Source organism: Pinus tabuliformis, chromosome 8 (genome assembly GCF_031772625.1).
Source record: "Pinus tabuliformis cultivar Carrire ecotype Pingquan chromosome 8, CPIR1, whole genome shotgun sequence".
Classification (NCBI taxonomy): Eukaryota; Viridiplantae; Streptophyta; class Pinopsida; order Pinales; family Pinaceae; genus Pinus; species Pinus tabuliformis.
Genome location: NC_142294.1, coordinates 9,416,204 through 9,432,392, shown reverse-complemented (window position 1 = coordinate 9,432,392; position 16,189 = coordinate 9,416,204). Strand labels below are relative to the sequence as shown.

Below are 16,189 nucleotides of genomic sequence, written 5' to 3'. Positions count from 1 at the left end.
TGAATCAAATTGTTTTCCTGTAAATGCTTGGTTTGATAAGTAATGCAAAATGGCAAGAAAAACCTTGAAAAGGAGGGCGAGGAGAAGATGAATGTAAAGTTATATAAGCATATTGTAACAAAGAAAAAAGATGAGTTCATGCAAACAAGGCAAGAAGAGTTAATATATCTAGGCAGGAATCACCCAAAGCGTTTTTGGCAGGAATTTCAACCAAGGAAGAAGCGAATTGAAAATAATATTACAACCAATCAATGGTTTGACTATGCAAGACAACTCTATGAGAAAAAATCAAGGAGGAGCCTCCTCCCAAGATTAACACAACTACATAAGCCATTCTACAGGATTTTGCTTCCTGGATTGTAGAAAATAATTTAAAACATCAGGAGTCTCTATACTGTTTCACACTCTGTAGTGCCTAGCAATAGGAAAAACCTTGTTTTGAAACTGCAAAACTTCTAACACGAGACTGAGAAATTAATTGAATAGCTTAATACGCATTCACTATTTAAAATTCAGCTTCAATAACAGATCACATTATGATCATTATCACATATTTTCATTGGTCGTCTCTTCTTGGTTTTACTCATAACAAAGAAAAGCAGACAGTACAGATAGCAACAAACTCTTTATCCATCCTTACTCAATAGATTTGTCCATTTTTTATTCATATCCCTACCGATGCAGAAACATCTCTAAACTTCTAATGGAAATTTAAAGACAGATATCGATCAAAAGAAGCCCCAATCTATTTGGTAAATGGTAATATCTTGATACAGGAACGAATTGATCTGTGGCATCCAAGCATGGTTCTATCTTCTTTCTTCTTTCAAACAACATCAAATGTCTTCCACACTAGTGCTAGATCAAAGCAGACGTAATGACCATACTAGGCTTAAGTACATATGTCTTCAGTATTTCCTTTAGAATGCTACACTAACACATACCAATGATGCATTCGTGCCAATTTTGAACCCAACCACATCACGCCGCACATGCTGCTCCTGTCTAATAGATCTGCTGTGAACTGTGTGTGACAGAAAGTCTTCTTTTTGTATTGCTTCTACTGCAGCTCGCAGAGCTGCATGCCAAAATCCATGTACACGACTTTTCAAAACCTACCAAAACTTGTAATTAAAGAGACAAAATTGAAAGATAAAGTGGCCACATGGCTCACAATTTTCATGCATCTGGAAATCAACAATCCTACCTAGCTTTGCTGTTATTTCCTCAGAAGTTGCAGAATAATATAGTAAAATTACTTTCTTATATTTAGGACACTAATTACTATTAACATCTCAAGCCCATCTATTCTTCACTAATCAAACATTTCTACACCGTTATTACTATTAACAATAAAATCTCTTACAAAGATGATTCCAGTCAACAAATAGCAGCCTTCGTGGATTAATACCCCTCACCAATTGCTAGGATTGCATGCAAAATCTTCAAGTAGCAACACAACTGTAACCACCAGATAAGTTGCAACTAACATCAATCTTTCTTCAAAGTTAATTTTTAATTGTTTTCACCACGTGACAGGCTGCAGAATTAAACTCATTATTAGAGGCCTACATATCATAGTTTAGTATTTCACAGTCAATTCTTTCACACAAATGCTTTAGTGTTGATAAATTTTCTACAAGATGAACAGTGGAAACCAATTTTCTCATCTGATAATTACCTCCTGATGATCTTCAACCAGTTTATCTTATGCCACTAATATCATTAAGCAATTATACATAGAAAATCTCAATGGTAATGCAGCGAAAACAATAAGATCATAAAGAGACAGCCATGCACAATAAAAGCAACAAATTTACCCTGAAAAACCCAAACTTGGGAGAAAACCCAGCAACTTTTCTTCTAGGAGACATTATTCTTCAGCAAGGTTTACAATTCCAAAAATTGTCTAGAAATTGTTGATTTTCCACGACCTTGGGTCTAGGATAGAGTCTTGAAATCTCTGATGCTACCAAACCAAGAATCTCAACAGAACTACTTTGCACAGCGGAATATAAACAGCAGTAAATCTACTAGTGCACAAAATATAGAAAATTTTTTACAATTTTCAACCCAACTTCATTATATCAAACAAAATATAATACAACAGTCTAGGGCTCCCGTACCAGGGATAATGGCCTTCATACATCCATTGATACAAGATACAAAGTTGGGGCTCGGTGTTAGTCCATCGACAACCAATCTACCCTCAACAAGATACTCTGACCATTTGGCTAACGCATGCTCTCTTAGCTCCTTTCGGTCATACTATGTACCTGCCCAATCCTTTGGCTCCTGATCTGCAGCTCCTACCTCTATCAACAATCCAAGTCCATCTGACCACTGAACCTCAACTATCCAAATTGCTTAGTAGTTGTGCCTTAGTCCACGAAGGCCACAACACATCGAGACTCATGTCGAGTTGTTCACAGCTCTACTTGTTGATCAAACCCTTGAGCTCAACAATTGCCACTCTAGCAACTACTTTTGTCCATCAAAGTGTTGTACACTGGGTTCCAACTTAGGAATTATCATGTTGTCCTCCAGTAGACAATAAATTCCCAATCACGTCCACACTTGGTCCACTCTCTCGTTGCCATCCAACAGTCCATGAGTGACCAAGTCCATGTTGTAGCATCTGCACCTAGTTAGGGCATCCTCACACCTAGGAGACCCTGACACACGGCTGTCAACAGGCTTCTCCATATCCGCCCTTTTCTCTGCAATAGAGGAGCTATCGCACAAATCTAGGCACCAATCTATCTGCAAATCATCAACTCAAGAGTATGACCAAAATGCTCTGCATCATTCTATTACTCCTCTTGACATGACACATACCAAACTGTTGATGTAATTGCCCTTAAGATGTCCTCCAACTGTCCTAATCTAGAACTGCCAAGTGTGCCCTCCTTCTATTGTACAAGGTCCTTTATGACAGCATGTCTAGCGCACCTTGTCACCTTACTAACAGTTCTCAAAGATGACAAGCAAATATTTCCATACTAGGACTCCATCCCTTACACAAATTCAACACTAAAACAACATACCATACCTTGAGATCTGAAGCTTCTCTGTTGTAGGTGACGTTGATTGGTTAGGGCAACTATTAGCTAACAGTTGACCCATCATCTCATGTCCTAACTATCCCTTACAGCTATGGCATTCTCATCTTGTGATCTTGTTGTTCTACGTTGATGTATAGGCCTGGTTCCAACCCTCTGGTATATTATGCAACCTTCTTACCATCGTAATTTAGGGTTGTGCATTACCCTCACAATAGAACAGACCTGCGGCTAACCACACAAGACATAACAGGCACCAAAACCCATGCTTATCCATCCAAAATTACTCCCTGAAGCAGCGGCATCCTTCCCTGAACTTTTGGCCCAGCAAACAGTGCAAATGATGCCCTAAATCGGACCTATTTCTCCCTTCAAGGTTGCGGCTAAGCTTTTGTTATGTTTCTCTATGAAACGTGCACTTGGGATGTCTCAAATAACTCCACAACACCTCTTATATATACACTAATAGAGGGCTCCAACAAATTCCTTGAAGAGGGCTTGTCCAGTTGTCATAAGGTTTCCAACTGCAAGGCCGACCTTAAGCAAGCCCACTCCACAACTTCAAAAATTCACAACTTCATTTCTAGAGCTCCAATTTGAGTGATCTTCGAAGCGTTGGAATCAACATGCCAAGCTCTATCACCTCAAATTTTCCCATGCTCAAATTCTTCATGGTTTAGCCCAAATCTTGATGGGTGCAAAACCCCATGCTTGGGTTCCAAGCCCATAAGCCTACTTGGGGCGTTTTGCCCTCTAAACCCTAAACACTAGGGCTTGGAGTACCTCCCAAGCTACACAAAAATCAACACTCCGTCTTAGCAAAGGATGTACATCCAAGACTAGGAAGTAACCATCACCATCTCCGGTGACGACACTAGCCCATCTGGCATCCATCACTTCAGCATACCCTATAGAATGAATCCGACAATCTCGGTAGTGCCTCTACCTCATCACATTCGAACCTAAAGATTTCAAACCTCCATAGGGTTGCTCGCTCTAAGGCTAGTCTCCTTCTGAGCCTACACGATCTCCACTGGCTCTGTCCTGCAAGCACTCATCCTCTTGGATCAAATACCACTCGTGCAAATCCCACCAATCTCGTAAATGCAACATCACGATCCGAGGAGGATTCTACGCTGCCTATCTAAAGTCCATCACATGAAGCCATCTCGATCAACCTGATCTCATCCAAGCAAAGGGAACCCTCAAGTTGTCCCAACCATCCATGACAAATCAATGGAAGTCTATGATCAACAATTTTCCTTACAACAAACTGTTGTTCACCGGGCTCACCACCAATCCACCAGAACGCCCAACGAATCTCGATGCCAAGCCAATCAAGACCACATCTCCATTTCTTCAGCTGAACCCTCTGCTCCATTATCTAGACACCCACAACTCCCTTTGAGTTGCTTCGTTGTGCACACTCCGATTCAATGTCCCTAAAAGTAGCTCAGACGTGCTCTGATACCGTGTTCATTTTCCACAACCTTAGGTCTAGGTTAGAGTCTTAAAATATCTGACGCTACCAAACCAAGAATCTCAATAGAACTACTTTGCACAGTGGAATATAAACAACAGTAAATCTACAAGTGCACAAAATATAGACAACTTTTTACAATTTTCAACACAACTTCATTATATTAAACAACATATAATACAACAGTCTAGGGCTCCCGTACCAGGGATAATGGCCCTCATACATCCACTGATACAAGATACAAAACTGGGGCTTGGTGTCAGTCCATCGACAACCAATCTAACCTCAACAAGATACTCTGACCATCTAGTTGTCATATGCTCTCTCAGCTCTTCTCGGCTATAGCCTGTACCTACCCAGTCCTTCGGTTCCCAATCTGCAGCGCCTACCTCTATCAACGATCCAAGTCCATCTGACCACTGAACCTCAGCTATCCAATCTACTCACTAGTTGTGCCTTATTCCATCAAGGCCACAACACATCGAGACTCCTGTCAAGTTGTTCACAGCTCTACTTGTGAACAACTCTCAACTGCCCACTGTTGCTCCTCAGCTTCTTGGGGACTTCAGCCCACTATGTGTTAGTTTTTGGTAGCATCGGAAGTGCTCTGGCCTTGAAAATTGGTGGAGAGGCTAAAGCACATGAGTTCTATAGAACTCAGAAACCGTTTGGCGAAATTGCACCCGGATTGTATTTTATTAAAATAATTAATATTTTTAATGGAGTTCCTAAGTCTAAACTAAGGGAAATTAAAATATTAATGGGTATTAATCAAAATATGGGTGAGAATGATCTAGAAGACGGATCAAGTCATGTTTTAATCTTAGTCGTTGATTAAAGACTTAATCTTCACCGTTGAAGACTCAATAGGAAAAATATAAGATGGAGGCTTGGGGTTCATTTGGAAACACGCACAGAGAGATTGAGGAAATCTATTTTCTGAGGTGAGAAGTTCGCAAGAGGAAAATCGATTGGGGAGATCTTATAGTTGAGGGGCAAAGAAAATCCGGGAGAAGGACTTTCCGAAAAATACAGAATAGAGAGGCGGAGAGAGCTTGCAGAGAGGCAGCGCAGTCGCCAGGAGAGCTAACGCAGAAAAGTTGCCTGTCACGTAGAATCCAGAACTGCCGAAACAGCCGAGAAAGCTGACGCAGAGGCAACGCATTAGCCGAGAGAGCTCACGCAGAAAAGTTGTCTATCACGCAGAATCCAGAATAACCGAAACTATCGAGAACTGTCGGAACATCTGGGATAGCTGAGGCAGAGGGCAGAGGAGCTGACACAGGGCCAACGCAGAAATAGACGGAGTTAGCCAGTCTTGTGCCGGATCATCCAAAATTTTCCCGAGTGAAATGAGGTAAAACTCACTCAAATTTTCCGTCAGTATTTTCTCTATAAAGGATTGCGAGATGAGCATCCTAGATTTGTATTCAGATATTTCTCCTGCATAATAATAAACCCTTAGAGCTACTGCACCAGTTATCTAGCAATGGGTTTTTCCAAGGACTATTGTGTCCAAAAATAAGTGCGTCCTATTTATCTTGTTCTTAGCTCTGTTTTCTGTTTCATGAGATCAAATATTTAATTAGTGTGGGCTACAAAAGTAATTTACTTCAGTATTCAGAAGAATAACATGATGAATGTAATTTTAAAAAATCAAGTAGGTGAAGTAGATTCAGATTTGCTGCAGTAGGGTTCTTTCGAATCTAGGAATTTTCACATGGTATCAGAGCATTGATTTTGAAATAGGATGAGCAGATCCAGTGTTGAGCAGTGAGGCTGAAAGCTACACTTGGCAGCAATTCGAATCCCCTTGAAGGGATTGCACAATCCTTGCCGAGAAGCAGATCCGAGGAAATCTCTCTCTGAGTGAGACGACAGAGGTGCGATTTCCGATTCGTGAGTTTGCAGAGGCAAAGAGAGTGACGTAGAGCCTTAGCACAGTTCTTGAAGGGCACAATTTCTATCGGGGCAGAAATCCGCTGGAAAAGAGCGAAGACACGTAGAAGGGGAATTTTCTCCTCAGAGAACTTTCCGCCAGAAAGTTCGAATTTCTCACTCGCTGAGCCACTGAGCAGTGCTAAGCAGTGACTAGAGGAGTCAGTTTGATAGTTGGGTGAGATGGCATCGCATGGTATCAGAGATCAGGACAGGTTAGATGGAGCCTCCAACTGTCATATGGAAGACCATAATCTTAGCTGTTCTAGAGGAATATGATCTCGAGGCCTACGTCAAAAGTGTTGTAGTTGTTCCTGCTGACAACGATCAAAAGAGAAGTACAAGGCCGAGTAGGGGAAGCCAAAGAGGCTCATTCTCGATGGAGTTCGAGATCATGTGGTCTCACACTTGCAGGGCAAGGATACAGCCCAGGAGATGTGGGAAGCCTTGTCATCTCTGTATGAAGGCTCTTCTGAACAGGCAGAAGATGTATTTAGAGTAGAAGTTGCAACGGACTTTGATGCAGAAAGGAAAAGTGGTGAACCTCTATCGTCAGCGTCTTCAGGACACTAGAGACTAGCTTTGCTGCAGTGGGGTCCACTCCTCAGCCAACCACGATGGTGAGGATAGCCCTAAATGGAGTCTCGAAAGAATGGCAAGTTTTTGTGCAAAGCATATTGGGCAGGGAAAAACTACCTTCATGGGAGGAGATGTGGGCGGCTCTTCAACAGGAGTTAAGGAGGGACCTAGTGAAAGTCAACCTCAATGGTAGCAGTGGGAATGGCACAAAGATGAAGGAGGAGGAGGAGAACGCAACTCTAGCATCGAACGGACAGAAGAAGCAGAAACGAAAGGAGGACATTTTGAAGGTGAAATGTTTCAGTTGTGGCAAGATGGGCCACTATGCATCCTAGTGTCCTTCGAAGAAAAAGGATAAGGATGAGCAACATGATCCTAAGATTGCTTTAGAAAAGATTGATGAGGATGAGTTTGCCATGAGTGCCCACGCAATCTCCAGGAGGGAGATGGGAGATGGGGCTATATTGAGTTGTAGTCAGGAGGACTACATGTGGGCAGGATCCTTGAGGAGTCCACCTCTTGAATCAATTCCTTGCTACGGGAGCCCAAGGTTCAGTAGTAGTGAGATGGAATTAATGTCAGATGATGCAGTGGAGTGTTTGGAGGACAAATGCAGTGGCTTGGGTCCAAACATTGATCAACGCAAAGTAAGGTTGGTAGCAGTGCAGTTGGCACAGTGCAAGAGTCAGTAGCAGCGTAGAAGATTCAGAGGGTCAAAATCAGCAGCAGTCAAATTCCAACATTAATTGTATTATGTTGAACACAATGAAGTTCAACTAATTTTGGATGTTTTTTAGTTGCTTCTCTTAGTAGCTGAGTTGCAGTACAGATGCATTGTTAGCAGGGGCAGTGCTAGCAGCATAGCAGATGCAGTGTTTGAGAGAAAGTTGTAGTACAGATGCAGCAATGGCAGTGGCAGTGGCAGTGCCATAGGCAGCAGTATAGTAGTAGCAGCAACACAGTGTTGGTGGCGGGAACAGTGCAAAAAGGAGGTGCTTCAGAAACAGAGCAGCATGCAGGTGGACATTGTTGCTAGAGCACTTTCCTCGCTAAGAGGGTGTATTAGTTTTTGGCAGTGTTGCGAAAATTGTGATTTTTTTGACTCTGCTGATATTATCGCCTGATTTTTACACGTTTTTTATTTTCAAAAAAATCGCTGAAAAAATCGCGATTCGAACGGAAAAAGTCGCGACCCTCCGGGACAGTGCGTTTTATAAGCAATTTGATGAATTTTATTTCTAATTTTTAGTAAACAGTGGACTTGTTTGAGAGCTGAGGAGGAGAGGAAGGCGTCTACTAGGGCAAAGGAGGAGAAAAACAGGAGATTTTAGCATCCCAAGCAAGAGAACTTCGTGTTTGGACCAAATTTCTTCGGCAAACCATGGTTTCCAGGTATGGGCACCAAATTTGGCCATTTTGTTTTGGTTTTTTTTTTGTTTTTGCTTGGGTTTCTATAACCCATTGATTATCAATGATTTTTGAGTGGATTTGATGGTGTTTTTTTCATTTTTGTTGCATAGAGTGGAGAGGGTTCATTTTGGTCAAAAATGCAAAAACTTGATTGTTAGATTTATTAGTTTAATTTTTTCTTGTGCTCTATTTTTTTGCATCATTTTTTATTGGGTTTGAATGTGCATTTTTTCTATTATTGTTGGATTGAGTTGAGGTTTTTTTTTGTTTGTCAAAAATTCAATGTGTTGTGTCATGTATGTAATTTTTAATTTTATTTTTTTAACTTGCAATTTTTATTGTGCCATAGGTTCAACTTCAAACTTCATCTTACATTAAAACTCAAGAGTTCAACCAAGTTACAAACATGCCAAGGAAATTGGACCCTCTGTGGGAATTTGGTGAACCTGATGGAGGGTTTGATAGAATAAACTTGTCTTGCAAGTTGTGTGGGCAGCATATGTCAGGGGGGGTTTATAGATTGAAGTATCACCTTGCACAAATCCCTGGACGTGATGTAGGGCCTTGCACCAATACAAATGCGGAAATCATACAAAGAGCCATGAGATCATTGGAAGAATTAGAGCAAGACAAAGTGACCAAAGCAGATCTGAAGAAGCAACTAGCAGGGAGTCTGTTAGGATGTGAATATGGAAGTGGCACTGGTTCTACTTCAGCATCAATGTCTAGAACCAACCCTGTAGCTATCTCATCATTTTTTGTTCTTAGAACTACGACTGGTTCACAACCATCTATCACTTCAATGCTTAAAAAAAAGGATAAAGAACAAGTTGACAAGTTGTTGGGCAAGTTTCTCCTTTGGAGTGATACTCCTTGCAGCGTTGCACGGAATAATCCATTTTTCCAGCCTGTTGTTGATGCTATTACAATTGTTGGCCCAAGGTACAAAATCCCTTCTTATGATGACTTTAGAGGCCGCATTCTTCAAAATGAAAAGGTTGACTGCATCAAAAAGATTGGAGGAGTTTAGGGCATCATGGACACAAACAGGATGCATTGTGATGTTAGATGGCTACACTGACCAAAAGGGGAGAACCCTTATAAACATCTTGGTTAATTATCTCAAGGGGACAATGTTTATGAAATCTGTTGATGCATCTTCACATATCAAAGATGCAAAATTATTATGTGATTTGTTGGATGTGTTTATTTTGGAGGTGGGTGCAGAACATGTTGTCCAAGTCATAACGGACAATGCTGCAAATTATGTTGTTGCTGGAAAGATGCTTATGGAGAGGCGTCCTACTTTATTTTGGACACCTTGTGCTGCATATTGTATTGATTTGATGTTGGAGGACACAGGAAAAATTTACTTTGTCAAAGATATTATTGACTCATCAAAAAGCATTACAAAATTTATATATAATCATGCATCCGTACTTAGCTTGATGAGAAAATTCACCAACAAGGAGTTGGTGTGCCCTGCCATTACATGGTTTGCCAACAGTTTCATATCTCTTCAATCCCTCTTGAATTCTATGTGGGATGTGAAGAGAAAGTTTCTTTCAGATGAATGGCATGCTTTGACATTCAACCGCAAATCAGAGGGAGAGGCCATATGCAGATTAGTTTCATACCAGGAAAACTTCTGGGCGGGGGTGTAGGAGGTGTGCAGCGTTATTAAACCTTTTGTAAAGGTTGTTTGATTAGTTGATGGTGAGAAGCCCGCAATGGGCTATTTATATGAGGCCATGGACAGGGCCAAAGAATCCATGCGGGCCTACTATGATGATAAGGGAGATGAGGGGTTTGATGAACGATGGAACAACACACTCCATCGTCCCATTCATGCTGCAGGGATCTACCTGAACCCCGCATTTTCTTACCCATGTGGGTTCTTATTTGATGCTGAGATCATGGATGGATTCTTAACTTGTGTTCAGAGGATGGTGCGATCTCCAGCAGAACGTGCAGAAATATTCAAAGAAATGGAGATATACAGGATGGCAGGTGGCACATTTAGCTTTGAGATGGTTGTGGTTGATAGGAAGACTAAAATGCCAGGCATTTTTTAGTTTGTTTCAAATTTCATTGTCTCTTCAAGTTCATAACTTCATACTTTGCTTCAACTTTCAAATTTCATTTTTTTCTTATGTTTATCTTATTTGTAATTTTGTTGTAGATGCATGGTGGACTCACTATGGTGCCAGAGTACCCCATCTGCGAAAGCTTGCCATTCAAATCCTCAGCCAAACATAGAGTTCCTCATAATACAAGCGCAACTGGAGTGTATTTGAAAAAATACACAACAAGAAGCACAACAGGTTAAACTTAAAACTTAAAATATTCCAAATTTCCAATTAATTTTTTGAATTCATTAAATAATATTTTTTTTATAATTATTATTTTATAATCTTTGTACAAGTTGGAGTCCCAGCGACTTAATGACATGGTCTACGTCTACTACAATCTTCGATTGTGGGTGAGGCAACTTGAGAGGATACCTGATATGGAGGCCATCTCATTGGATGGGATTGACACCACTGCTGCATGGAGGGTTGAGGCCGAGAGGCCTCTCATGGAGTCTGTCGATGATTAATTAGAGCAGAAGGTAGTGGAAGGCGTATAGGGGGAGGAGGAGCGACAAGAGGAGGTGACACCACCTACCCAGGCTACCCCTGCCACCAGTAGAGGACGTGGTCTACCTCATGTAGCTCCTAGTTCTTCAGCTTCTAGAGCACAGCAAAGTCCAATGCCAACTCCAGTGGCATCTACATCTAGAAGGAAAGGGAAAGCTATTGCATTTTCTCGCAAAAGAGGCAGAGGAGATCAGTGGTATTAGTTATTTGGTTCATTTCATTGTATATGAAATTATGACTCGTGATATGAGATACATTATTATATCTTTTATTGATATTTTGAGGCTGAGTTGGGACTCAAAATTCAGGGCTTACTATTCAGGACATGATTCACTGTTATGTGTGATGTAGCACTAGAAATGATATTACACATCTTATATATTAATTCTTTATCATATTTACATGTCAATGTATTTATTTTATGTTGTAGACGCTTTAGATATTAAAAAAAATTGAAAAAAATGAATATTTTTGTATTTTAGGAATTTTTTCCCGATTTTACGATTTTTCCCCTCGCCGATTTAATCTCAATCGTGATTTACACAACATTGATTTACGGCAGCATCGGAAGTGCTCTAGCCTTGAAAATTGGTGGAGAGGCTAAGGCGCATGAGCTCTAAAGAACCCAGAAACCGTTTGGTGAAATTCCACTCGAACTGTATTTTATTAAAATAATTAATATTTTAAATGTAGTTCCTAAGCCTAAACTTAGGGAAATTAAAATATTAATGGGTATTAATAAAAATATGGGTGAGAATGATCTAGAAGGCGGATCAGGTCATGTTTTAATCTTAGCCGTTGATTAGATACTTAATCTCGATCGTTGAAGACTCAATAAGAAAAGTATAAGATGGAGGCTTGGGGTTCATTTGGAAACACACACAGACATATTGAGGAAATTGATTTTTTGAGGTGAGAAGTTCTCAGGAGGAAAATCAATTAGGGAGATCTTGCAGCTGAGAGGAAGAGAAAATCCGGGACAAGGTCTTCCGAAAAATACAGAACAGAGAAGCGAAGAGAGCTTTCAGAGAGGCAGCACAGTAGCCGGGAGAGCTAATGTAGAAAAGTTGCCTCTCACACAAAATCCAGAACTTTTGGAACAGCCGAAACTGCCGAGAATTGTCGAAACTGTCGGGAGAGCTGACATAGAGGCAGCGCAGTAGCCGGGAGAGCTGACGCAGAAAAGTCGACTGTCACGCAAAATCCGGAACTGTCGGGATAGCTGACGTAAAGGGCAGAGGAGCTGACGCAGAGCCTGAAAAGCTAATGTAGGACCAGCGTAGAAATAGTCGGGGTTAGCCAATCTTGTGTCGAATCAGCCGAAATTATGCCAGGTGAAGTGAGGTAAAACTCACTCAGGTTTTCCACCAGAATTTTCTCTATAAAGGATTGCTATATGAGCATCCTAGATTTGTATTCATTTATTTCTCCTGCATAATAATAAACCCTCAGAGCTGCTGCACCGGTTTTCCCGCATTAGGTTTTTCCGAGGACTATTGTGTCCAAAAATAAGTGTGTCCTATGTATCTTGTTCGTTGCTCTGTTTTTTGTTTTATGAGATCAAATAATTTAATTAGTGTAGGCTGCAGAAGTAATTTACTTTAGTATTCAAAAGAATAACTTGATGAATGTAATTCAAAACAATCAAGTAGGTGAAGTAGATTTAGATTTGCTACAGTACGGATTCCTTCAAATCTAGGAATTTTCACAATATGGTCTTCCTGTGCTGCACCGATGAAGACCAACATAGGGCACGGAGCACTGCCACCTATCACTGCAAGATGTCCATCTCCACAATGAACACGGCCTAGGAGGACCTCTGTTTTAAAATTCGGCCGAATCGAATCCGAAACGGCCGAGTTGATCCGAGTCATTAAAAAAAAAATTGACCCGACAGAAAAACCAATTCGGGAGGCCGAGTCATGACTGACTCGACCGAGTTATTGCATGACTCGACCGAGTCAATAAATGCAGCCAGTCACCCAAAATAAACTGCGATTTTTCTAATTTTTTTTTAAATTTCCTAATCAGGTGTATCTTCAGCAATGCCTCGTATATCCAGCGTATCTTGATGCTAATTTTGTTTTATAGTGAGAGTCGTTGATGTTGATCATGCGTTCTGCAATTACTTCAACGTTGTTGGATTTTGTCATTTTATAAAGCAAATCCAATGTCTTCCTTTTAAGTGAATCATCTGGATCCAGTTTAAGGCAAACTAATTAAACCCCTCATAATCAATAATGAAAGCTCTGGGAAGCTCTGGGAAGCTCCTCTTAAAGGAGTCAAGCACGAGATCGTATCCGAACCAGTGGGGTAATTAATCCTTCCTCATTGGGAACGATAGAAGATATACACGTATTAAAAATGGTAAACCTCGGATTAACCATTGTCGAGGAGCCGGGGTCACTTGTTGTTAAACCTTGGATTATGTCAAGGAGCCTTCAAGGGGATTGAGCTTTCTACTCTGCCCTTGCGTGTGTATCGGATCACAGACTGTTCCCCCAGGTATATTTGTTTCCGTTGGTAACCATAGTGACCATAATCTATAGGATTCTTTCCTAAGGTGACGGTGGAGGGAATATCCCACTGTACCTGGAGCAAACGTCGGCTAGACTCACTTGGATTTTATGGGGGGTTCTCTTCACTCGAGACGGTTTAGTGGAGAAACTTGTGCCAGTCTATTCATTAAGCAGGTTGTCGAGGTAACTGTTCCAACCGCCATTTCTATATTGAATTCTGCGACATTGGATTTCATCACCACCTAGTGTTTTCGGTATGGAAAGTTACTGTTTGTGTGTGGTTTGACCTCCTAGATTCTTTAGGCGTGTGATTCAAAATTGTTTGGTTCTTTAGAGACTTTAGGTGTTTTTCATTGAGATTTTTATTTGTTTGTGTGTGAAGTAATTAAAATATTTAATCGTGGCTGAATTACCAAGGCAGTCCCGTAGACTTCGGGCCAACCTCCTAAGTTTTCACCAAGCCAGCTTGAAGGGCTACGAGCCCTTGTAACTCCTAGTGACAGTAGAGTTGGGTCACCCGAAGAAGGAGAATCTTCTTTAGTTGTACATCCTGATTATCAAGTTCAAGCACCAGAGTATATTATTGAACCTGTTTCATTTTCCGAAGTTACTGGTAGTTTTTCTTCTACTAGTGAATTAGTCGAGGAACTTGAATTATCTGAACCTGAAACTAAACCTGCTGCTACTCCATCATCATGATTTGCCTCTCCAACTTCCAGTGGTCCTGGTTCACCCAGGGTAGAAAGAGTCATTACCCAAAATCTTCCTTCTGGACTTATTGCTATTGAAGAACTTGTTACTCCGGAAGAAGGTATATCCGTCCCTGAAAATCAACCAGCTATAGAACTTAGGGAGTGTGAATCGATCTTTTACAGTCCACCTAGGAGGGACGCTTGGTATCTTTCATTGACCAATTTTTTAGAAAATGCGGGACTGAGTTTTTCACCACCTCGCATTCCTTATCATCCAACACCTAGAGGTTATTATCCTCCTTTGAATATGTCGAGACAGTCATCCATGTTTTCTCAATCTCCATAAACTTTTTTATATGGTGGTCCTTTTGTTCCCTCTGGGTATCAGTCACTTACTGGTACTTTTTCGAGAGCATCTCCTCAACCTGTTGAACAAGGGTTATTAACTGGTAATAACGGAACTAAGCCGTTGAGTGTAGAAGATATTCTTATGATGTCAGGTACCATTCCAAATCCGCAACCTCAAGGTAGTCAGTTACCGCTTGGGGGGCAACCTCAAGGTCCTCAATTATCGCCTGGGGGGCAACCTCAAGGTACCCAATTACCGCCTGGGGGGCAACCTCAAGGACAGTACATACCTTCGGGATAGTACATTCCTCAAGGTCAACCCCAAACTCAGTATGTACCTCAAGGTCAACCCCAGTATCAATATGTATCTCAAGGTCAACCCTAGTATCAGTACGTGCCTCAAGGTTATCAACCTCAAGGTCAGTACCCAACCCAAGGTTTCCAACCACCTTCAGGTCAATCATTTGTCCAAGGAGCTAGAAATGTACCTTTGAATTATCAACCCTACCCTCAACCCGGTTATGGTCCTCAATATGCTCAACCTTCAATGGGTCCATACCCCGGAATGAACTTAGTGTGGGATCCATCTCAATCTCAACAGATCTTGCAACCGAACGTGCAGTTGTCATCTCAATCTGGACAACCCTTGGTTTCTGGTTCAACCTAGCAACTTGTCCAGCCTACTATTCAAACTTCTGCACCTTCTGTAGTTTCTCAGCCTGGGCCTAGTTCGCCTCGAACTCCGCCTCAAACGACTGTGACAACTGCTGCAACATCTGTTCCATCTATCCCACTTACTTCTGGAGTATCAACAGCTCCAGTTTCTATTGTTCCTGTATCAATTCCTCAAGCATCTTTACCTCATTCTAGACCTACAATTCAGACTTCGGTTCAAATGCCTGTAGGACAACCTGGTCCAAGTACGGTTGTCACAAGTCAACCTCAATTTACTTATCAACCGTACTAGGGACAGTACCAATTCGGTCCTGCTGTGCAGAACCCAGTCTATCAGTATCAACCGTACCCTGGATATACTTATCAGCAACCTCAACAACCCCAGTACGGTCCGGTTAATCCTGGTTTTCCGGGAGGATATAATATCCCAAATGCAATTCCAATTCCTAGTTATCCTGGATATCCTCCTCCTGGGGCTGGTCTCATGACCCAGGGTTTTCGAGACCCTAATCGTCAATTACCATTCATTGCAACTTTGGACTTGCCTGACTTGTCGCGCCTTACGAACGATCCGATTAATTATCTTCCGTTTTGGCCGCCAATGCCGAATAAGTTGCCCAGTGACATCCCAAAGTTTGAGGGTAAATCAGGAGAGGATCCGTCAAACCATGTGATGACTTATCACCTCTGGTGTGCATCTAACTCCATTTCAGATGATTCAATTCGTTTACAACTTTTTCAATGCACTCTAATTGGTCTTGCGGCCAAGTGGTACATTGAGTTACCGCGAGCCTCTTTTTATAACTTTAGTCAGCTAGCTACTTCGTTTTTAACTCATTTTCAGTTG

General features: G+C 41.3%; 1 protein-coding gene across 6 annotated transcripts in view; it reads right to left on the bottom strand.

Moving 5' to 3' along the window:
* Positions 1-16,189, bottom strand: part of LOC149233908 (uncharacterized) — a 334,987-nt gene that overhangs the window by 279,256 nt on the left and 39,542 nt on the right. For 5 of the 6 annotated variants that reach the window (XM_089371675.1, XM_089371677.1, XM_089371678.1 and 2 more), the window contains exon 2: positions 945-1,078. In XM_089371675.1, coding sequence (XP_089227801.1) covers positions 945-1,078 — 134 coding nt within the window. Of the gene's footprint in view, positions 1-944; positions 1,080-16,189 lie in introns of those variants that run through there. The other variant, XM_089371680.1, reaches the window with a different exon arrangement.